The 22,383-nt window shown below is 54.0% G+C and overlaps 1 protein-coding gene across 2 annotated transcripts; it reads right to left on the bottom strand.

Annotated features, from left to right (window-relative positions):
• Positions 1 to 1,022: 1,022 nt before the first annotated feature.
• On the bottom strand, positions 1,023 to 21,404 carry TFCP2 (transcription factor CP2). 2 transcript variants are annotated; one of them, XM_075049420.1, is made up of 15 exons: positions 20,972 to 21,404; positions 14,293 to 14,444; positions 13,580 to 13,656; positions 13,039 to 13,144; positions 12,714 to 12,820; positions 11,898 to 12,050; positions 9,388 to 9,498; positions 8,528 to 8,616; positions 7,937 to 8,015; positions 7,360 to 7,453; positions 6,634 to 6,724; positions 5,566 to 5,672; positions 4,132 to 4,274; positions 3,402 to 3,453; positions 1,023 to 3,270 (listed from the first exon to the last, which is right to left on the bottom strand). In XM_075049420.1, exons 1-15 carry the CDS (start codon positions 21,091 to 21,093, stop codon positions 3,233 to 3,235), a joined length of 1,521 nt encoding a protein of 506 aa, XP_074905521.1. In that variant the 5' UTR covers positions 21,094 to 21,404; the 3' UTR covers positions 1,023 to 3,232. The 2 variants fall into 2 exon arrangements, with proteins under 2 accessions (XP_074905521.1, XP_074905522.1); XM_075049421.1 differs by having other exon boundaries at positions 7,967 to 8,015; positions 20,972 to 21,403.
• Between the last annotated feature and the right edge of the window lie 979 nt (positions 21,405 to 22,383).

The following is a 22,383-nucleotide window of genomic DNA, read 5'->3' as shown; positions in this document are numbered from 1 at the left end:
GCGGGAGAGGGCGGCGCGGCCGCGGGGCACGTCGGGAAATGTAGTGCGGAAGTTGTGTGGGGGGGTGTCCGGCGGGCCTGCTCCCATCGCCCCCACCGCGGCACCCAGCTCAGGATCTTGGGGGACGTCACCCGCTCCGGGGCTGGGCCTGAAGGGGAGAAACGACAAGGGGGAGCACCCCAACCTGCTACTGGGGGGTATGGGGCCGGGGGGGGGGGGTCCAGGCCGCAGCCCCGGGCTCTGTGGAAACCCAGCTGGAGGAGGAAGGGGGGGGGGTGGCCGAAAGCTGCCCGGCAGAGGAGTCTAGACAAGAGATTAGCGAGGCTGGAAACAGCGGGAAGGGGCCAAAAGCGCCTTATTTTAGCAATAACGGACCAGCTGCAGCTCTCGGGGGGGGGGGGCGGCTGGGGGGGGGGGGGGCACAGGCACCTCCCCACGCGGGAGGGGGGTCGACCGGCTTGTGGGCACGGGGGGGGGGCCGGCCGTGGCCTGTCCTCAGCCCTCCCGGCTCACGGGCATGGCGGTGGCCAGCCAGCCGACCCCCCCCCCTTGAAGGCAGCGAGCCCCCTGCTCCATCTTCCTCCTCCCCAGGCTCCCAGCGTGAGGCTGAAGAGGGCTGAGGCTGAAGAGGGCTGCAGGTATCAGGATGACCGACCGGCTCCACAGGGGTCTCCCCCCCTTTGGTTTCTTCCCCCCCCCGCTCCACGAGACCCCCGCACTCACCTCAACTCAGCAGCCCCTCCGACACACTCCTCCCGAAGCCAGCTCCCACAGCGCTTTGCCCCTGGATTACAGATTAGTTGAGTTGCTAACTAATAAACAGGTCAAATTATAGGATTAAAAAATCCTCTTCGTCTCCCCCCTTGTTTCCAGCCGGCAACTGGGGCTGGAGGAAGGACTGGCCCGTTGCTACCCCATCCATCTGGGGGCTTTCATTCTCCTCCCAGAGCCGCCACGCGCGACAAATCACTTCGCCGGCGTTTTCCTCATCCGATGGGATTAAAATCAGCCGCACGCACCCAGCAACATCAATACAAAGCGTTTACCGAGCCCGCGTCACTACTGTACAGGTCCATCGCACTTCTGGCATGCTAACAGAAAAAACAATTAAAATACACGTTGTCTTAACTACCGGAGGTAGCCAAACACGTACAAAAGGCGAGCGGCCAAAACACAAGCCCCTCTGCCCATGGAGCTCACGGTCCGGCCGCTGCCCAGCATTCATGGGGAGAAGCGAGCAAAATTATTCCATTTTTTAATGACTTCTTGGCACCTTTACCCCTGACTGATTTACAAGGCTTTGGCAGCTCAGGGCAGGACCTGCAGCGGCTCAGGGTGTGCTCATATCTCTGGTCCAGGGTTAGAGAAGTGAGCTGCCTCCGAGCCAGGCAAGGAGACCAAGAGGCCTCCTCCTCTTCACTGCTGGAATTAGCAGCCCATGCCTTGCTTTGTCCCCGGAGTTCATGTGGGGATCCTGGATACCCGTTGCCAGCACTCAGCTATGACCATTCCCAGGATTAACCTCTGGATCCTCCAGTTCCTCACCAACCCCGACATTACCCAGCTCTGGAAGCAGCTGGGAGGCAATTTTGGGGGTGAGGGGGAGCTGCCGCAGTCCTGAACAATGGTTTTGGGGAGCTGCTGACCTACGTCCTGCCCCTGGTGCCGGAGTGAGGGCGCACCGAGCAGCGTCACACGCGATGGAGAAGGGAGACGGGGACGTTAATGGTGCCCTTTGCACCAGGACGGAGTCACAAGCAGCAGCTGCGGGAGCTCAGCCAGTGCAAGCAAAGGATGGAAAAGGACCAAACCAGCTCTAATTTTCATCTCCAAGAAGACGACAGCTGGCCAAGGAAGATGGGAACAGAATCTTTTATGGCTTACAAACACAGAAGAGCAGCCGGTATTTTAGCAGCAGGGACGTGACCGTCGCGATTGTTGCATCCACCAGTGCCTTCACTCGCGGGCCCTTCTCGGCCTGAGCGCAGACCCACCGCACCTGCCTTGAGCTGGATCTCATTGCAGCCTTATTTAAAAATAAGAGGCCTGCTTTACATTCTATTTTTCCCCCCTATTTTTTGGCTCAAAACCTCCTCAGATAGTGCCAATAGTTCGAGGGAGGCATCACCATGGGCATCTTGGTCTCTACTGGGGGATCTTATGGATGGGGAATAGGATCCATCACCTGCACAGCAGGGCAGATCCTTCACCCCAGAGACTTCACTGCTGTCCTGGAAACCTGCACGGAGGCACTTTTGTCACCATCGAGTCCAACGGCTTTCAATAACCCTTTGAACTTGCCATCTGCCACCTCCTTAGCGCACGCAGGGCTACACCAACGCTGGGGCAGCTATGGAGGCTGGGCAGAGGGATGCAGGGGCAGAAAACAAGGCAGCAGGTAGACATCGCTCAAAATTTTCAGTAGAGATAGCCAAGTCTTTTTTTTTTTTTTTCTCCCTAAAACATGCAGAAAAGAATCCCATAGACCAAGCTAGTCAGCTATTTCTTTATCCAACTCGGCTTCACGTTTTGCTCCAGCTTTATACAACTAGATGTGTATATAAAGTTCCTGACGACCCTACACTCGCAAGGGAAGAAGGATAGCACCACAACCACACCCGCACACACATGCCAACACCATTTTCGGGGTGGGTGGAGAGGAGAAAAACAAAGTCACCACCTTTGTCTAACAGATGCATTGTAATATTAAATGAAAGCTTAACAAAATCTTTTAAGAAAATCCCTCCCAGCCCTAGCCTACCACTCCATCAGCACAGTACATAGCGTATTTGAGACCTGCTCAGCTCAGCACGTGCCCGAGGGCCGGTTGGCTTTGTTGGGCCAGTTTAATTCATGCTCTCTTGCCAGTCTGCGAGCGTCACAGGAGCTGATGCCTCTCAGAAAAGCAGAGCACGCCTGTCATAGAAAAAGGCCTCGCACAGGTTTTAGGTCCCAATGGCAAATTTTTACCAAGAGCTACATGAGAGTGCGACCTGGTAACTTCAAGCCTCAGAGCTCCAGCAATTAAGCAGCACGTTACCATCAACGGCCGTTTAGGTGCCGTCAGAGCAAGGAGGTCCCCTGCAAGAAAGACAGCCGAGTAACCAACAGCTCGGGGGCTTTCCAGAGGGTGCCCAGGAGTTTCCAGATCTCTGCTCGTGTCCTTGTGCTGGAAGTGAAGGGTCTTCATGCACAACGAAAGGATCGCAGGTGCTCCTCATCCCGTCCCCTCCTATTTTAAGATGATGTGGTAGCTATCATTGGTTTCAGCTGCAAAAGAAGCAAAGGTCATGAGCCACTCGCAACAGCAAAGGAATCTGCTGGGTTGAGCGGATCTGACACAAGAGCTCCCCAAGAAGTATGGAAGGGAAATACAAGACGGACCCCAGGCATTTACGCACCTTTCATGGTGTCCAGAACGAAACAGGATTCGTCTTGGAAGTTCTGTATCATCTGAAAGAAGTCACGAAAGCCATCTTAGTCTGAGGCTGTACTTAAACACAGCAGAAGCGCTTCACAGCCCTCAGTGAAGGCTTTGTGTTCTGCCAGTCAGAGACGGGCATAGACTTAGAGTACCGAAAGGGCTAGAAGCTGCTCAGGCAGGAGCTTAGTGCTCTGGGAGGTAGGAAAGGCACCAGCCATAAATATTTATTCCTTCCTCCAGCTCTCCAGAACTGAAGGTCCAAACGAGCGAGCCGAGAGAGGAAACCATTGGATTCTGGGATGCAAATCTGAAAGCAGAGTTCTCCTCACAGCAATTCCCCTCCCTGCTTTTATAGCAACGCTAGAAGAAACCCAAGCATGAAGGAGGGCATGCACGCAGCCCGGACTCGCTCAGTGAGAGCTGTTCATGCCTGATAAACCTCACAGGTTTAAGTGAGGTGCCCCTGGCAGCAGAGCAGCATCCCCACGTGCCAACATCCTTGGCTCTACAGGCTTCAACAATTAACTCTGACCCTTCGGAAACCGGAGGTGACCGAGCAGGGCCCTTCCTGAAGACCTGCCCGGGGGACCTGTTCCCCTGGGTGCTGCGCAACCTCCACAGCGGAGCTCAGAGCACAATCAGACACAAACCAGCTGAAGCAACCCAGCACAAGAGGTCGAAAATAAGGAGCACTCAGAGGTTGTTACCTCGTCACTGATCAGCACGTGTATCCCCGTCGGACCTTGCTTGTAAATCTGGCTGATCTGTTGGGAAGAGATGCTGAAGAGCTGGGCCAGCTTTTCCGTCAGTTCCACCGCCGTCAGTTCCTCCAGATAAATAGCGTGGTACACTGCGAGAAGAACTATTATAGCTAGACGCCAAGTGCAGCGTCGGTATCTACACTGTGGATGCAGAGACGCTTCAGCTAGTGCCACGCATGCTAGCCCAGGGCGCGGCCGCTTAGAGGATCATCACAAACAGGCTGCTATCTACCCAGGAACATCACAGCCCCCGTTGGGACGGGACTGTGCACAGCCTGTCTATCGAGTGTTGCTTTTCAGCAGGTTGAACACCCGCTCTGCTGTGCCCGACTCATGCAGCTATCATCTTTCCAAGCCCAAGCTGCTAAATCTACATGCAACTGCAGCATGCCTCTGATGTCTGCTCTTGCTACACAGCTGCAGTGTGCCCTGAGCTACACAAGCATCAGCTCCACAGTAACTTGGCTGTCGTCAATGTCCTGCAATGCTTCTGTATTTCTGCAGTCCTTGCCCCAAAAAGCTTCTATTTTGACTAGCATCAGCTGAGCAGCGTTTTGTACCATTCCTGGCCATTTTCAATCCCAGCAGGGTGGAAACGCTGCCCTCGCACCTCCCCAGAGCCCCCCTGCGTTCCCCCACTCCCGCAAGGTAGGTCCTGGGGGGAAGTGAGAGGATCTGAATTGGACCAGGGCAAGAAAAGGACGAGCTGTTTGTTTTTGCACTTCCCGCTCCAATCACAGAGGTGGATAAACCGGCGCCTGGCTGCTCCACAAATGTAGGTCACTCATTGTTGTCTGGGCAATGCTGGATTCTCGCAGGAGCTATCATTTGTCGGCTCAGAGCAGGCAGCATGCCGACAGTCAGATTCTGCAGCTGCCCATTTGGTAGGCAAGGAGAAAAATCAGCTGGGTAGGACCAGGGCAAGTAAAAAGGGTTCGCTGTGATCTTCCGGCACCCTTACCAAAGGGGAGCATGTACAAGCCCTTGGTTTGCGTACAGAGCTTACATTCGGTTGCAGGTGAGCTCACACGTGAGCTCGCTGCCTCCTCACAGTGAGGAGATGAGGACAACAGCAGCCAACACAAGGCATAGCAGCTGAAAATGAAAGCCACAGATCCTCTTTGAGTTGGCTCTGGTAACACAAGCAGCCCTGGCTGCAAGAGGGGCCTTTCGCCAGCCCAAAACCCACCAGGCAGTGGTGTAGGGACGAGGGGATCAGAGGCAACTGGTGCGAAGCGCCTGTGGGCAGCAGTGGCGAGGCTGGAAACAGCCTCCCACCACATTTCTGTTTGCTGAACCCCCTGGCTGTTCTTTTCCCCCTCACCCTGTCAGCAGCAACCCCAAGCCCACGTGCCCCCAGCCAAGCTTTGAAACCCTTACCAAAAAAAGTACTGGTTACTGTGTCCCCATCCTCATGTTTCTGCTGGAGGTCCCTCAGCTGCTGGGACTCCTGACACACGTAGATGGTCAGTCTGGGCCGCACCATTCTATGGACAGAGCAGTGAGCGAATGCCATCATATTTACCCAAGGACACCTCTAGATCCCGACTCTTCCCTCCCCAGTATTCTCAAGGAAAAGAGATCAACGAACTCATCTTGAAGCAAAACCATCGTGGTAATTCCCACCTTGCTGATGCAGTAAAGGTTTTTGCGAGAAGGGGACAAAGTTGGCACGGGGACATGGTGCCAGCTGGCTACCGAGCAGCTAACTCAGATGGTCTGCTCCTGAGGACAGAGCGGCTGCGGTTCAGACCAAGCTCTGCTGGTAACACGCACGCTCCTTCTTGTTCAGAGTCTCATTTTGCAGTGCAAAAGCTGGCACCATCTCCTGTCCTTCATGCCTTTCTCCCCCAACACAGTGCGACCACGTTTCCCCACTATCTCCCGAGCCATCGGAGGCAGTACATTAACCTCCTGGAATGCTTCCCACCCGTGTAGCTCTTGCTGCCCCATATCAGAGAGCCGCGCCAATCCCTCCCCAGACCTTCCCTCTGGGATACAGCCCACCCTGTGCGTCTCTGCCCGGCTGCAGGAGAGCCTTCTGAAATGCTCCAGCTCAGATAGGAGGTCAGAGTTAAACACGAGTCCCTTCTTCTTCAGGGAAAGGTGCAAAGGAATATTCCCTTTCTGGGAAGGTAATTCCACTGAGAGGCAGTTCAGAGGATGGAGGACACAAGTACTGTATCGGCAGGACTTTCTGGCTTGTGGCTGGATTCTCTGACACTCAAACAGTAAGATAATTTCTAACACTTCTCTCCCACATGGATTTTCTTCCCCAAATTGTCTCTGGAGTGGTTACCCTGCTGGCTAAGTTATCAAATTTGACTGAATGAGGTTCAGGAAGGTTAATGAAACTCTGTTCTCTCTAACAGCAAGAGCCAAGCAAACAGGCTAAAACAAATACAATTTACCTACCATCCACAATCAGCTTTTAAGCAAACAACATACCGTCCTTTTAATGCGTTGAAGAGCCTGATGCCGTCTGCAGGGCCGCAGATCTGGATAACGTCTTCTCTGGTCAGCTTCAGTAAGTCTGCACCTACAGTTTTAAAAATCAAAAGGAGAGAAAGTCACACAATCCAGCCCAAAGTGTCCAGGATGGAGGGGCTCTGGGCACCACAGCTGTGCCAGTTCCCCCTCCTCCTGCTCAGAGAGCTCACCCCATTCCCAAATTGCTCTGCCTTCTGCTAACAACCTCCCCCTGCTTCCCCCAGAAGGATGCTTGCAAGATTTTTTTTCCAGACTGGTTTTGCAAGAGCGTGTTTCGGTACAATCCTGTGTCCTGTATTATCATTTACAGCTGGCTATCTAGCACCTCGGTGACCCTGGATAACAGAGGCTGTATCACCAGGGAAGGAGAGGAAAATAAATGTGAAGCATTTCTTTACATACAGTGCTTTCCCCCAGATCAGCATTTCTCAGCTTGTTGTAAGATCAGAGGGTGCTGCAAGCTCTTGGGAGAGAAACCACCCCAGTCCCCGCTATTACGCCAGCTGAGAGCGAGGTGAGAAATGAAGAACACAGCTTTCAGGGAGCCACATTTTATTGTGTTACAAAAATTTTAAAAAGCATTTATATTTGCAACAGTAACATGAAGATAGCCTCAGGAGCAAGAGGAGGCAGAGCGACTTGGCACAGAGAAGGGGCAGACATGGAGGGGATGTCGTAACCTACCTGAGAAGTTTCTGAAAAGCCGAGAAAAAGTGGAGAAGCGGTTTCGGTGCAGCCACTGCTGGGCCTCCTGGGGCGTGCTGGTGGGCAAGAGGTTCTGCAATGTAGGAAAAGAAGGGTCACAGCCTCAGAGGTGACATGGAAGCATTTCCACTGAGGAATGAGCACAGGGCAGCTCAGTCAGTGTTTATAATCACAGTCTTAAATCGAGACCCTAGTGAGCCAGGCTCACATCACACGCACAATACAGGCTACAGCCTGGACAGGTTTTGATTTAAAAGGCTTCAGAGGGACAAAGAAAGAGGAAGGAAGCAAAGGGGAAAGCACAGTGAAGATCAAGGCAATAAGTAAAGGTCACAGCGAGCTACAAAAAGCTTGCTCCTTGCTCACAACTCCACATGGCTGTACTGGACATTTTTCACCCTGTCACCTCTTTTTCCAACTAGGAGTCAAAAAGAAGTTATAACTCCCCAAAGATGTTAAACTAGAGCAGTCTCTTCCCCAGCAAACTACAGCCACCCACAAACCCACCCCCGCTCCATCCCCAAATCCCATTTTCTGACCTGTGCACCATCCTTACCACAAGCATAAGCTCTGAGGTGTGACTTACATCTGCGATCGGAGGGGGTGGCTCGGGCTGATGGTTTGGAGAGCCATTGCTAGGTTGGGGAAGAGAGCCAGACAGAGCAGAACACAAGGTTAGTGCCGCTCTTCCCCTTCCGGCACAGGATCCCGGCAGGCAGCAACCACCACCCTCCAAGTCCCATAACCAAGACCACCAAAACACAGGGACAGACAGCTACGTGGCTGCAGCAACACCATCATTGTTGCAGTGCAATACTTCGCAAGAATGAACGGCTTATGCTGGAGTATTAACGCAATGGGGAAAGGCAGAGAGAAGCAGGCTGGAAGCTGAACTGCTGCTCAGATGCATGCAGGCTTCTCATGCAAGAGCTGAGCTTTGCTGCAGCCAAGAGAGGTAACAGTGCTCAGCTTCAAGGGCTTTAATTTGATTTTCGCCCACTGACACAGCCTTTTCAGCTGCTTCCACCTTCCTGTACACCTTGGAATCAGGCCCTTCCTTTTGCTAATGGTCACTGCCAGCTCAGACACATCAATCTCTCGTGCAAGGCAGAAATCAATAGCCAGCTAGCCTCTTCTTCGGACTTACCCTTCGCCAATGGAAAAACTGCTGTGGGAACTGTTGAAGCCAGGGGACGGCGCGTTATTGACGTATGTTATCTCTGGCCAGGGAGAACACTAGAAAGGAAAAGCCAGAAGAGTCACAGGATCGCTTTGAACAAGCACGCGCATCTGCTCTGGTCAGCACAGGTTAACAGCTATTTGCTGACCGACAACTGACTATGAAACAGAATTAAAGAATAAAGTAGGGGATTAAAAGAAGCCATGCCAATTCACTGCAGATGGTCACAAAGCTCAGATTTAGTGATTCTTAATCTCAAAAGGCCAAAAGTCACAAAATTCAAACGCAGCGAGATGTGGGATCTAAACCATCGCTCTGGCACTGGGCTGACACACACGCTGCCCGCTGGCCTGGGCACCTCTGTTCAGCAGATCAAGGCTGAATTGGGCACTGACAAGCATCCCCAAATTCAGCCAGGGTAGGACGAGGGCTCCCTCCCCAGGGCTGTTCAGCCCCGACCCCTCAGATGATCACATTTTAATAGACTGACACTGTCCACTAGCACAGGGAGGAAACAACGGGGTTTTCTGCCAGCTCACAGCCTCAGTGGCCAGTTGCCACACAGGCAAAATGAAGCTTGCAGGGAGAAGTAAAATCTTTTATTAGATGATCTATTACAGTGGGGAAAAAACCATCACGTTCCCATGCACAAGAGACCTGTTTCAGGTCTAGTAAGTAACACGTCCTCTGCCTACAAAATTTATCTTGCTTTTGTCTTGCAGCTATTAACAACTTGGCCAAACATTTCGCAGCAGAACAGCCAGTTCCTTGCCACCTGCGAGCAAAGCAAGCCAGGTTTCGTTAAAACAACGATGCCAGCACCCCACCTCTGTGAGTATTGTAGTTTCATAGGAAGGCTGGTATTTCTCTTTCTCATGAGGCGTTCGCTTCTCCATCTTTTCCCTGTCCGTCTTCTGCTTCCGATCAGCTCCTTTGGGCTAGAAAGGAGACACTCCTGTTAGATCAGCAGCATGGAAGGGTGGCAGCAGCTGGCTGGATAGATGTGCAAGAAACGCAAGAACCAGAAATGGCAACTTGTCCTTCTACTCACCCACTTGTTGCTTTACAGAGGGAAAAGGAAGGGGGCTCGGACCATCTGCCCAGAGAATTAACTATGGCAACAGCATCAATTCTGTAACTACCCCAATATCCTGATCTATCCATGTCCCGAAAATGGGGCCCAGAACGTGAACAAGGAGGTGAAACATTTTTCAGAAGACACTTCTCCTGACAGCATACATTGGCTCTAAGGGGACAAAGGCCAGCTACTGGTATCACATCTGAGCTGTGTCTTCTGCACCTTCATCAACCACTTGGAGAGGTGGCATTTCAGTGGCACAAACTGCACCAGAACATGAGAACTCAATTATGCCCTTGCCTTTGCCACAACCTCGAAAAAACCATGCACTTTCTCATATGCAAGATTAAGATGATTTTACTCGCTGCCTTTATCAAATGCTCAAAGCCCTAAGGAAAGCAGCAAGTCAGAGCGCGCCATTATAACCACCAAAGCTATCCTGGTGCTCCCCTCGGCAGAACCCTAAAGAAATTCCCTTAAAACTTGGCCGTGCATGGTCTCTGCCTGCACTCGCAAGTGGAAGTAATTTGGCCTTGGTGGACCAACACAGCTGCCTGCCAACGTGTGGATACCTCCCAAGTGGATGAACGCATCCACGGCACCGGCGGGGAAGCTTTAGGACTGCAACACAGCCATGTACCACAGCCCTCCCGTTCCCCCAAGCTCCAAATCTCTTTTCCTCTGGACAGCAAAGCTGAGACCTGAACAAGCTACCACCACGCTCTGAGCTGGGCGAGGAGGTGCTGCTTAGCTGTGGCTTCATTAGCCAGTTTCTGCCATGAAAATCTAATGGTTGTTCTTACCTTCCCATGGTAAGCACTGCTGCTTCTGGTGGCTAGAAAGGATCTGTGCTCCGGACACCAACAAGCATGGGTAAGGGGCCCTCAGCAGCTATTCTGAAAGCACTGAAATGCTCCCAGCTGAGGGGCAGAGGGGAGAAAGGAAAGGGCAGGAGCCCGAATCATGTTAACCCACAAAGGACACCCTGTGGCAAACAGGACTCAAAGCAGGCACAGGGAAACACATGCATGGTGAGTCTGCTGCCCTGACACCGTGAGGGCAGCTGCGTCAGATGAGCAGGAGATAAGGCTGAGACCATCAGAGACCATCCTCTGCAGGAAGACTGTGCCCTGAACCCACAGCTTCACTGCTTTGGGTTTTCCTAGTTCAAGGTTATCAGAGCCAAAAAAACCCCAAAACAAACCCCATCCCCTGGCACAAAGAGCTGAAGCTCAGTAGAAATGCAGTGCCAGATGCCTTGCAATCTCACTATCCTCCAAGTGTTTGTTTGCAACCAGCCTTATCCCTTAACTCCCAACTCCACAGCCATCCGCTTAGGCTATTTGCATCGAGATACCAGCCAGAGCTCAAACAAGCCCTAACAAATCACACCCCTGCCTTTGAAATGTTAAAATTCAAATAGGCAAAAGAGAAGAGAGAAGGGGAAAGATGCCAAGTCAACAGCAGCAGGGCATGCTGCCCGATATCCCACAGCAACTTCACAGCAGAACTGCAAAGCAGCACAGGCGTCCGGCCAGGCGACCGACCCCGCTGTGTGCCAAATGCCCCTAAAGGGGGAAGAAGAGAAGAGCCACGGACAAGATTTTGCAGGGTGTTACAGGGAGGACAGCGTAACGGAGGCAACCGCAGCATACTGGAGAGCACGGGCATGGCGAGCCCCCCTGCATATTCCCTGCGCAGCCGGCCCCGCTGCACGGCACCTGGGCACTCCTGCATGAATGACCCTTCTCAGCCACTCACGCCATCATGCTGCTGTGGCTGCCACTGCCAGGTCATGGCTTTGGGTTTCTCTGAACTATTTGCAACAGGGACCAGACACCTGCGCTGCCGGAGAGGCCGGATGCAGATGGACCATCAGATGCAGACGGACCGTCAGCAACAGGTAATAATAAAGCAAGGAGTTCAGACAGACACCAAAGCTCCTTGGAGGATCTCCCAAACTGATAAGACTCAAGACTAAACGTGGGAGGTTTCAGACGGAGGCAGCACAACCCGTGTTCTCCCTCTACATTGTTCTTGGCTTACTGGTTTTGTAGCCTCAATGGCATCTGGACTCGATTGACAGAGAGGAACCGGGGAGAGAGCAGCAACACAAGACCAGAAGGACCAAGAGGCCCTTTTGTAGGCAAGCTCAGCCGCTGTCCTGCACTTGTGATGTTCACTGGGGCTGCAGCATGAATTGCGACTGACTCCCAGTTTGTTTCCTAGCAGGGAAAGGCCACCAACGGGCCGAGGTACCTTGAAGACCTTGATTTGGCAGCTGGCAGAGTGCAGGTGCTCTGTGTACTCTCCATTCTCATTCTCCTTGAACGTGTCTATCTGGACCCGAAAGGGTACCCCCTTCTCTCCTCCATGCTTCCGCATGGTGAACTCCGTGCTGATACAGTGAACCTGGGGGAAGGCAAAGCATCCTGCTGTTAGTAATTCTGCTGTGTTTGACTGACCACAAACCTCCCATTCTTCTCGTGGGAGCCAGGACAGAGCTGACATAAAGGGCAGCCTGCTGAGAAGGGCGAAATACAGAGCTGGGATGGGACCACACCAGGTACCCCCAGCATTAAGGAGTTAAGGGAATGCCACAGCAGAGGTGGAGCCACATTCTTTCAACAAGTTTTGCAACCTCTTAATGTTACAAGCAAGCCCCAGATCAGCAGGGCACAGAGTTCCCAGCCTCCACACGCTGCAGCCTGTTATTCTAGGTGGGAGGGCCAGACTACCAAGAGGTATTTTAGGCAGCTGGTGAGATGTGCAAAAACATCTAAGCAAGATGGAGACCCAAATCATGAAACCAGAGGGACCTAAACCACCACAAACGTATAAAAACTTATTGGTGGTCAGCTATGCCTGTCCCTTGCTAGGGCATGAACTGCTGCTCTGTTGCATCACTTGAGGCTGGAGGTAGGGTGTATTTTAGTTGACATCCTTCTACCACTGCAGCATCTGGCTGCTATTTTACTGCTCTGAGTTAAAAAGCAGCACCTTCTTCCCCGTTGGAAAACATTTTTTTTTTTTTACCCTAGACCCCCATAACAGGAGTTTCCTCACTTCTCTTACCTGGATAAACACAGAAGTTCTCTTTGAAGGATCCCATAGAAACTCCACTGTGTTGAGCTGGGTTGGGTTTGCTCTAGGGTCAATGATGCCCACAGACATTGGGATATCTGTAGGGGCAGAGATGGAGAACAAGCTGCCATTTGTAGTAGGAGAAGAAGGAAGAGATTCACAGGGAACATATAGAAAAACCAACCAAGTCTCATAAAGTGCAGAATCATGACAGCACTTTGTCCCCTAAAGTCAAGGGACCGGGAGCCCGGCTGGGGGCACTTCAGGCACCCACATCTCCTCCAGCACCAGCCAAAGTGCTACCATGGGAACTCACCTATGTCCAGTATCCTGTCCCCAGGCCTGTTCCACCGCCAGCCCTCCAGCTGCTGATGCTCTGTGTACTGCAGCCGCCGGTCATGAAACACCACCCGGAAAATGCTCTAGAGGGGAGAAACAGTCAGTGGCTGGAGCTGCCCCAGGAAACCTGGCAGTCTTCAATTTGCAAGGCATTTCCCAGTCACAGAGGGGCCTGAAGGCTTCACGGAGAAGCCAAAGCAATAAAAGAAAGCCCAGACGGACCCCTGGGACAGAAGCATGAAGGCTGCAGCTTATCCTTCCTGAACACTAAGCCATTAGCAATCGCCTCTTGGCTTGACCCCTGGCCCCATGAGACTGGCTGGACACCACCAGCCAGGCTGGTCTCAACAAGGTGGGAGAAAGGGAAAGGGAAAATAAACCCCCAATCAAGCCAGACCTATCCCACACACTCTGTCATGGAGTCTCCTGCAGTACAAGACCTCACTCGCTGCTCCCTACAGCTCCCTGCAGCAGGGGATGGCCCCAGCTGGACACGAGTACCTGTGCTCTCCGCTTACCTTTACCAGTTTCCCATTTATCTCTGGCAGCTCCCCAATCTTTCTGTTGTCCAGCATCCGGATTTCATAGGACTGCCCTGAGGGAAAGAAGACAAGGGCACCTGGCAGTTAGTTGGGGATGGACCTTCGCTGTCGCCCTTCCTCTGGCATTTTGACATGTTTTTCTGCCACACTAGCCATGCTACTTGATCTTCTTGCCATGTTTTAGTGAAGGGGTCATACAAACATGAGCCATTAGAGCCACAGCTGTAACACCCCTCTCCAGGAAGAGATAATCCTCCCCCTTCCTGCAGCAGTACTTTCCAGGAATTACCCTTATTAACCCAAGACCAAGAACAGGGATGAAATTGATTACACAAGCTTCATCTGGCTTTGGTTGCCAACCCTGATCTTCCAGTTCTACTTGAAAGCAGTGGGTACAGCTTGAACTTGTAAAACACACCCACTGCAGAGCACCCCAGCACGGATACACCAGTTAACCACCTTACATCGCACAGATTTGCATTAGGTTAAATCCTAGAGGCGATTCACCACCATAAGCAGAGGGCAGGCAGCAAGGCAAAGGAGGGGGCACTTCCAAACAGGAGCAATCTGGAGTTTACTATTGAGGTGCTTTCCATTCCCAAGGGGAAATTTCCAAAGGCAGAATTTAATTTTTTAGGGTGTTTACACGAGGCACAGACAGCCTGCGGAGGGCATAGGGCTTCTCTCACCTTGGTTGAGATAGGTGAGTGTTTCGTCGTGGAGCTTGACGGCGGGGGAAGTGGCGGCACACAGCACGTACTGGAAAGGCAGAATTTTGTTCTCGTTTTCAGGAGGCAAACTTGATTCTTCTTGCTTGAAGATGGGCAGGGCAAGGACGTCGCTGCAAAGAGATTTGTCAGATTCATTTCAGCTCTGGCTACACAGAGAGGATGCATTTGGTATTTAGTTCCTCCTCCTAAGAGGAGCTTTGAGCTTTTTTTAGTTAAAAAAAAACCACGTACCCTGACATCTCTCTGCAAAACTGCTAAGGAGCATTAAAGCAGACTGAGTAGTCTGAGAAAAGGACCTGACACCTGCTTCTGCTAAAGCTTTTTTCAAGTTAGCCTCCTTATCCACCCAAAACACACACATTTCTTGCTTCAAAGCTAAGAGACAACAGAGTTTGTATTTCAGACTGAAGCCCAGCTCATCTGGCAACGCGACTCCTGCGCCACTTGTGCATCAGTGCAGAGCTGCTGCAAAGAAAGACGCATACAGCATGACATCCGTGTCGCACCAATAAACGCCTATCCTCTTCCTTGTGGTACCAGCCTGCTCACCTCCACCACCAAGCCAGCCCCTAACCCTTTCCCCTCTGCTCCAAGCAGAGAGGCCAGGAGCTCGTTTACCCTCCAGGAGAGCCTTGGAAGGAATTTGAAGTCTTGCTCAGGTCAAGGTCACTAATATTTTCACCGTCACCTCCTCCGCACTTATAAAAGCCTCCCAACCACCCCAGCAAACAGGGGAGTCAGTCAAAGCAGAGGCAGAGACCTCAGGGCACATCACATGGGGGGAGTGCACAGTCAGAGCGCCGAACCCTTCCTCCCTCCCTCCTGCAGCTGTAACCTGCTGCATGATGCACACAAGCATCTCAGTAGAGCAAATCCTGCAGGCTCTGACATGGAAAGAGCCCTTCCAGCATGAACGCAGCAAGAGGTAGACCCTCGGCTTTCCCCAAACTCACTGACAAGCTCCCAGACCCAAGAGCCCTTTGTGCTGGGCACCGCACAATCAGCCAGCCCTGACCCAAACCAGGAGCTTGGGATGCCCATGGAGGTCAGAAGATGCTCCATGTCACCTGTGGTACAGCCCACACCGCGGGTCCACATGCCGTGGGTCGTGGGAGAAAGCAGAGCCAGGTTTCTGAGACAACCGCAGGCACCTTTTTATACCTTACAGGTCTGCTTCTTGCTGAAAGTCGCCACGACTCCTGACCAGCCTACATTTAATGACAGGAGGAACTGCCCTGGGGAGCCATTGGGATGGCTTCACCACAAACCTTTAACCTGCAACGGCCCAAGCACCTTCCTGGCTATCAGGTCATACCAGATGAGTTATACGGGAGCTCCCCGCCGTGCCACAGAGCAGCACAGAGCCGCTCCAGCTGGCATGAGCTTGGGCTCATCATCCTCTGGATGCTGTCCCGCCGCTCTAGATGCTGGCTGGGAAAAGCGAGGGTGTTCGAGCTCCGTGCTACCAACTTTTCCCAGGAGAAGGATGGCTCCAGGTCTTTGCGATTATGCAAAAAACTCGCTGTCTCCCCTCCCCTGTGATCACCAACACTTTTCCATACTCAAAAGGCCATGTGGCAACAAGAACTTGCTGAATAATGTTAATTTAAAAAATCACTAGCGATAGCCCATAGCCTATGGACATGTATTTAATAGAAATTGTTTGAGAAGCTGACTCTCAGCAGTTGTTTTGAGCCATAACAATGGCCAAGAGTCATTACTGCGTAGTGCATAAACCAGAACATCCTCCCACCCATCCACTCGAGCAGAGCCCGGAGCAAAGGCAGAGGCCGGGCAAACACACTTGAGCACGGATGCGACTGCAGAGCTGTGCATCGGCTGCTGAGGCCACCCAGCACCATTCCACCAGTCCCAGGTGAAACGTGGCATGAGGACAGAGCTATTTGGGTCCCTTCGAAGAGCAGTAGCGAAGCACTAAGCCCTGGTGAAGTGTCAGGTCACCTGCCCCTCCTGTTACAGGCTTTGGCTCACAGGAGTGTAAAGACGAAGGAGTTAAATCAGCTTTTTTTTTTTTTTTTTAGTTGAACATTAAAAACCTTTCCCCAAGGAAAAACTGGACTTATCTGGCCAAATACCAGCTCCCACCCTAACAGGGCTTTAACCCTTTGGTCTTAAGAGACTAAATATCCTCCCTTCCTCCAATACTATGCAAGTAACACCTATCACTGCTGCCCAAAGCCAAGCAGGAGAGCTCCTCCCCGCCCAGATCCCAACTTATTAGACATTACACAGAGCTGCGTGGATGCCCTGGTCTCGGCATCAAGGCACGTGTACACAATTAGGCAAATTACACAACCCGGAGAACAAACTCCCCTGCAGCTCCATCTCATTAGCAGAGGAACGGCGTTTCCTCCCGCAGAAGGATTTCTCGCCCGAGCAGGCTGCCGAGGCAGGATGAAGCACAGATGTTACTGATTCCTGTAAGAAGGTGTGAGGACGGGGAAGACCAGCACTAACCTGCTGCGCCCAGACAGATGAGAAAATTAATTTAAAGGCTACGCCCTGCACAAATTCTCCCAGCAGCCAGAGGAACCCAGGATGCACTTCTCCTACACCCACGAGCGCTCGTTTTCCTCGTAGGCTTTGACATGGCAATGATTCAATCCCAATTCTGCAGCCTTGGGAGACCCCAGTTTTTTGCTCTTTCTTTTGCTTTGTCTCACGCAAAAGCAGTCTGGGTGAGAAAGACGCAAAACTCGACTGTGACTTTCCTGCATGGAGAGCCAGCACACTGCTGTCATCCCGGCTTTCACTCACTTTTCCCGTGCACGCAGAGCTCTCGTGTGATGCTGCATCCACATTCTGCAGCACAGCGATCTGCTCTACTATCACAAGCTGCTTTTCAGGGTTCCAGAAGCTCCGCATGGCCACTAACACCGCTCGGACACCTGCCAAGAGGAACAGCAGAGCCATCCCTGCAAAACCTCCCCACATCCAGCCTCTAGATTTGTGTTCACTAAGACCCCACATAACCACGACCCGAAACCCACATTTTATTGCAAGCTGCAGAAGGGGGAAAAAACTTCAGGTAGTCGCATCCCTGTATTTCTGGAACAAGAGTCCAACCCAATTAATTAGGAATAATCATCAAGCAAACAATGGTTTGCTTTTGCAAGCAGCTCTTGGGGAAGCAGGGCTACTTTCGGTGCAACTCTGCACACACGGACAGGTTGATAGAGCATCGCCATGATACCCCTGCCCGCGGAGAGCGATCCTTTGCCATTGTGATGGCCTCAGGTTTTGCTAAGAGCCCCTCAGCTGGGACCTCCAGTCATTCAGATGCCGTTGCGTGTCTGTGCTATAGGACCCAGGTAATAGGGTCAGCTTTACGCACTGCAGGGCGCAATAGAAAATGAAATATTTATAGAAACAATATGGTTATAAAACAGCAAGGGAAAGCTCGGCAGCTCCTGGGCCTGGCATCTTCACAGCATCTCCAGGGGAAGGACAACCTCAGGCACCTGCAAATGGCAGCAGAATGCCACAGCCACAACCTGCAAGGCGATTCACGGCGGCACAGAAAGCGCTTTGTTATTTGCCTCCTGCTAGTCTCCCACCCTGCCATTGCCCACCAAGTTCAAAACCAGTCATTTTGTGGGTTGTTGGGGGAGAGCCAGGAAGCTGCGAGTCCTTCAGGTACCAACATCTCAGGAGCAGCCCCTTGCGACGTCCCCGCAATGCCCAGCGTGGCCGAACCGAGCAATCATCAGTGGATTTTTCTGTAGACAAACCCACGCACAGTCCTGCCTGCTCCATGGGCACCTGGAGAAGTTCCTGCAACTCCTGGGGACAGGCCTGCCTTTGAAAAAAACATTATTTCACCATGCAATTTAACATGCTTTTGGGGAAAGACACTTCACTTAAGGCCTCTGGTTCAGGGGTGGGAGAGAATCTCCTGGAAAAAAGGGAAAAAAATAATCACAGAAAAACTCTGCGGATGGAAGTATTCAGGCAACACCCTATTATCACCTCCAAAGCCACCTCTGCTCTCCTAAAAACCTAATTCCAGGGAACAACAGTAACACCAAGAATTTAGGTTCGTTGACAAACGCAAAGCACAATCCTACTGTGCAACTCAAATGAGAAAAAGCCTGAGCGACAACCCTCATCATCCACCACCACCTACCAGCGCTCGTTCCCAAGGTAGTAACGTGTCTCTTCCATAGGGAGAAGGGATGAAAGCGGAAAACCCCCACGGGGCAAGCACGAAAAAGCCACAAAAACGCTCAAAACCTGAGGTGCCTGTTGAAACCTTTCCCCCTTTCCCACCACACGCAGAGAAAATGTCAGATGTCAGGACAGGAAGGTCGGCGCGCTCACCTACGGGGGCACACGCTCTATTTACAGGCAGCGTAGGTCAAGAAAAGTCTCTGAAAAAGAGAGTCGGGTTTCAGACGGCCGAGCAAGCCCTGCGGAGAGTGCAGCTCAGCAGCAGGTTGGGCTCAGAGCAGCGGCACAGCCACTGCACCACCGACACGGAGGTCGAAGCCCTTTTGCACCGGTAATACCAGCATGGAAAAGCTTTACAGCCAGTTTGGTGCACGGCACAGGGATGTGCAGAACCGTGGCCTCAGGAAACCTCTGCTCAAACCTCCGGCGCTGGAAACTGCTGCCTAGTTGGGTCAGCTGTGGTAGGTAAAGGATGTAAATGCTTCAAAGCTTGCAGCTGCAGGATTTCCTCGTGCAATTAGAACTTTGATGCACGGCCAATGGGTTTTAGCTCAAAGGAGGCAAGTTTACACATTAAGACGCTCCATGACACCTTTGCTCGCCCTCTCTGAGAGGGGAGCGTTTGTGCATGGGACCCCTTGCCCAAAAGGAAGGGGAAAGGGGAGGAAAAGGAGCTTCAAAGCTTCATTACTCTCCCCCAAAGCAAAGCTGGACCTTCCCTGCTCACGTTGGAAACTCATTCGCTCCCTCCCCATCAAAGGTAACGAAGGAGGAATCCCTCCTCTGAAAAGCTACTGGTCACAGCGCTCGGTGCTGCTATTGCCAGGAGAGGTGACGGACACACTCCCTCCGAGCTCGCACACCTTTGGGACTTTGGTTTTTTTCCAAGCATTCCAACTAAACAAACTCCAAAGGCTGCAACAGATCCTAACAGCAGTCAGGGATAACTTTGGGAAAGTGCTGGCTCTCCTCGTCCCTTGAAGGAAGGAGAGATGGACGCTGGATGAGAAGAGCTGCTCTTTCACTTCCCCTGGAAAAAGGCAGCAGGCTGGAAGTTGCTTCCCAGCCTGTTTTACAGTGGGCAATCACCCAATAGGGCATTTTTCATTCTGACTTTTACCACTTCCAATTGCAGCCCCCTCAGAAAGCCCCAGTCTTGTGTCAAGGCATCTGCTTGTGGCATCCTCCTCCTGGACAGCTTAACCTCAGCCCCAACCTCCAGACCTTCCTTTGCTGCCTGCCTGTGTGCCTAGCTCCTGCCTCGGGTCTGCGGGGAGTGATCCATCCCATCATCCCTCCTCACTTCCAGCCGAGGGGGATCCCAGGACGAAAACAAGCGGACCAGAAGTCGCATTTGAACTAACAAAGCTCTCACCCCAAGTTACACCAAGGCAGCTCTCTCACAGATGGCACTGGATCTGCACCGGCCCACAACAGAGTTAATTAATCAAGGATGGTGGTGGGGAAGCATGTGGCCACTCGCAGACCTACTCGGTAGACCCTGTCCAGTCTGACGCCTCATCCATGGACTGCGCCTCCCCGTTACAACTCATGCAGCCAAAACTGAGGCGTTATCTTGTCTCAAATGGCGAGCACGATGCAGCGCTTTGGCTTCACCGCTGCATGGAGGCTCGGCCAAGCAGCTGGGTGCCAGAGCTGGGATCGGGAGGGCAGAGCGGCGAAGCAAGCTGGGACGCATCTCCAGAGCACGGGCCACGTACTTGTGCAATATGGTTTGAGCATCCGATGCTATGAGGTTCCAACCCCGATCGCTGCACTCAAGCATGGGGTGTTTGACCCGGTGGGGGTGCTGCTACTCCCCTTCACTCCTCGTTTAGCTCAGAGTCAGGACAGAGCTAGTCTGACCTGAAAAAACCATGCCGGTGTTCCTCCGGGAGGGTAATTAATTAGGGCAAAGTACAGCTCCTGGGGCGATTACCATACGCTGCATAACACCAAAGCAACTGGCCACGAGCTCTTCTAACCAGCAGTGGAGGAGAAGCGTGGGACTAACGCTGGATGATTTAGCTGCAGTTTGAGGACGTCAGGAGGCCAAAGACCAAGAGTGATGCTGGGGCTGCACAACCCCACGCCCTCGAGCGCATCTGCTCTCCAAAACAACTGCCCAGCGAGCCCCCAAAGCCCCGAGCGGCCGACCCCCAGAGCCCTGAGCAGCCGACGGGCTCTCTACGACCACGACTCCATCCCAACTTCAAGCGTCCACCACCACGTCCCAGGGTTGGTGCCGAAGCCAAGTGCCCGGCTCCCTCCTGAACCGTCCCCGGGTGTGACGCCGCGGCCGCCGAACGTGCCGGCGAGCAGCTCGGTCCCCCCATTGTTAGGCGCATTTTGGGGCTCCTCAGCCCACCCTGAGCCCCCCAGGGCTGCCAGCCCCTCTCCCAGGTGCAGGATGGACCCTTTAAGGTGGCCGGAGCGGCCCACCTACCTCATGCTGTAGGCCCCGGCACCCAACTCCTGGCCGATGCCCGACAAGCTGGCGTCGAAGTCCTGCACCAGCCCGGACTCGATCACCTCGTCCGCCAGCGGCAGCTTCAGAGCCCAGGCCATCCTCACCCACAGGCACGGGGCGCAAGCCCCGGGCGCGGGGGCCGCGTCCCCCGTGGAGGAGGGCAGCGGGGGGGCTCCTCGGCGGGCGCCCCGGTGCGTCGCCCCTCTCAGCGGAGAGGTAAGCTCGCTAACCGAGGGGGGCTCGGCCGCGCTTCCCCCTTCTCCTGGGGGCACCGAGCCCCCCCCACCCCCTCCCTACCCCTCGGGGGACCCTCTCCTGGGGTGGCTAACTGGGGACCCCCAAGACCCACTGCAGCGGACTCAACCCCAAACTCGCAGCCACCCCCTCAGGCCGCTGCGCCCACCCCCGAACCCTTCAGACCCCCTAAGGCCTACAGACACCCCCGCGGGGGTCTCACCCTCCGGGGACCCCCCCAAACCCCTCAGCCCCCCCCCTCCAAGGGACGGCACCCCCGGGGGACCCCGAGCCGTACTGACTCCCCCCTCCCGAGAGGCTGCACCCCCAAGGAACCCCCACCAAAGCCCTACACCCCTCCTCAAGGGGCTAGCCCCCCCCCCCCCGGGGACCCCCCAGGCCCTACCGACCCCCAAGGGGCCGCCCTGGCCCCAGACCCCCCCTCAAAGGCCAACCCCCCTCCAGGGGCTGCCCGCGGCCGCCCCCAGGGCCGCCTTCCCGAGGGGCTGCACCCCTCAAACCCCGCTGCAGAGCCCACCCCCCCCCACCCAGCCCCGGCTCCCGCCCCGCCGAGGGCCCCGGGCCGCGGCCCCCGCAAGATGGAGGCGGCGGAGCCGCGGACCCCCCCCGCCCCCGCCGCCAGCGGGGAGGTGGTCCCGCCCCGCCGCCGCGTCTAGCCAATGAGAGCCGAGCGCCGCTAAGTGACGCGCTACGGGCGGTAGCCAATGGAGAGCTTCGAGCCGGACCCGCCGCGTGGGGATTGGCTCGGGGGGGCGGGGCGCAGAGGGCGAGGCGTGGGACGCTCGGGTCCGTGCGGCGCGTTGCCGGAGGGTCGCGGGTTCGAGACCCGGGACCGGCTCATGCGTGTGCTGAGTTGCGCGGGTCTCAGCCGGCAGCGGGACGTGGCGGGGGGGCGGGGGGGGGTTGGTGTGTGCTTTTCTCCCCTCCCGGGGAACGATGCCGGCCCAGCTCCATCCTCGGAGCAGCTTCCCCAAAAACGCCAGCGCTGGTGGCATGGGGAGCCTCGGCAGGGTGCCAAAAGCAGCGCTCCCTCTGCATCCCCCAGGGTTTGGGACGGGGGAGGGTGAGTAGGGACCCCCCACACACACCCCTCTTCCTTGCCCCCCCACTCCGGAAAAAAGGGGAAAGGAAAA

This window comes from Buteo buteo, chromosome 17 (assembly GCF_964188355.1).
Source record: "Buteo buteo chromosome 17, bButBut1.hap1.1, whole genome shotgun sequence".
NCBI classification, from domain to species: domain Eukaryota; kingdom Metazoa; phylum Chordata; class Aves; order Accipitriformes; family Accipitridae; genus Buteo; species Buteo buteo.
This window is presented reverse-complemented; position numbering and strand designations above follow the sequence as displayed.

Bases quoted from the DNA above. Each gene is read 5' to 3' on its own strand.
- TFCP2 (XM_075049420.1), bottom strand. From the start codon at position 21,093: ATGGCCTGGGCTCTGAAGCTGCCGCTGGCGGACGAGGTGATCGAGTCC. The intron at 9,499-11,897 runs GTACCTCGGCCC...TCTCCTTTCTAG, and splicing joins GCCAAATCAAGGTCTTCAAG to CCCAAAGGAGCTGATCGGAA. The intron at 3,454-4,131 runs GTAACAACCTCT...GACTTCTTTCAG, and splicing joins ACGTGCTGATCAGTGACGAG to ATGATACAGAACTTCCAAGA.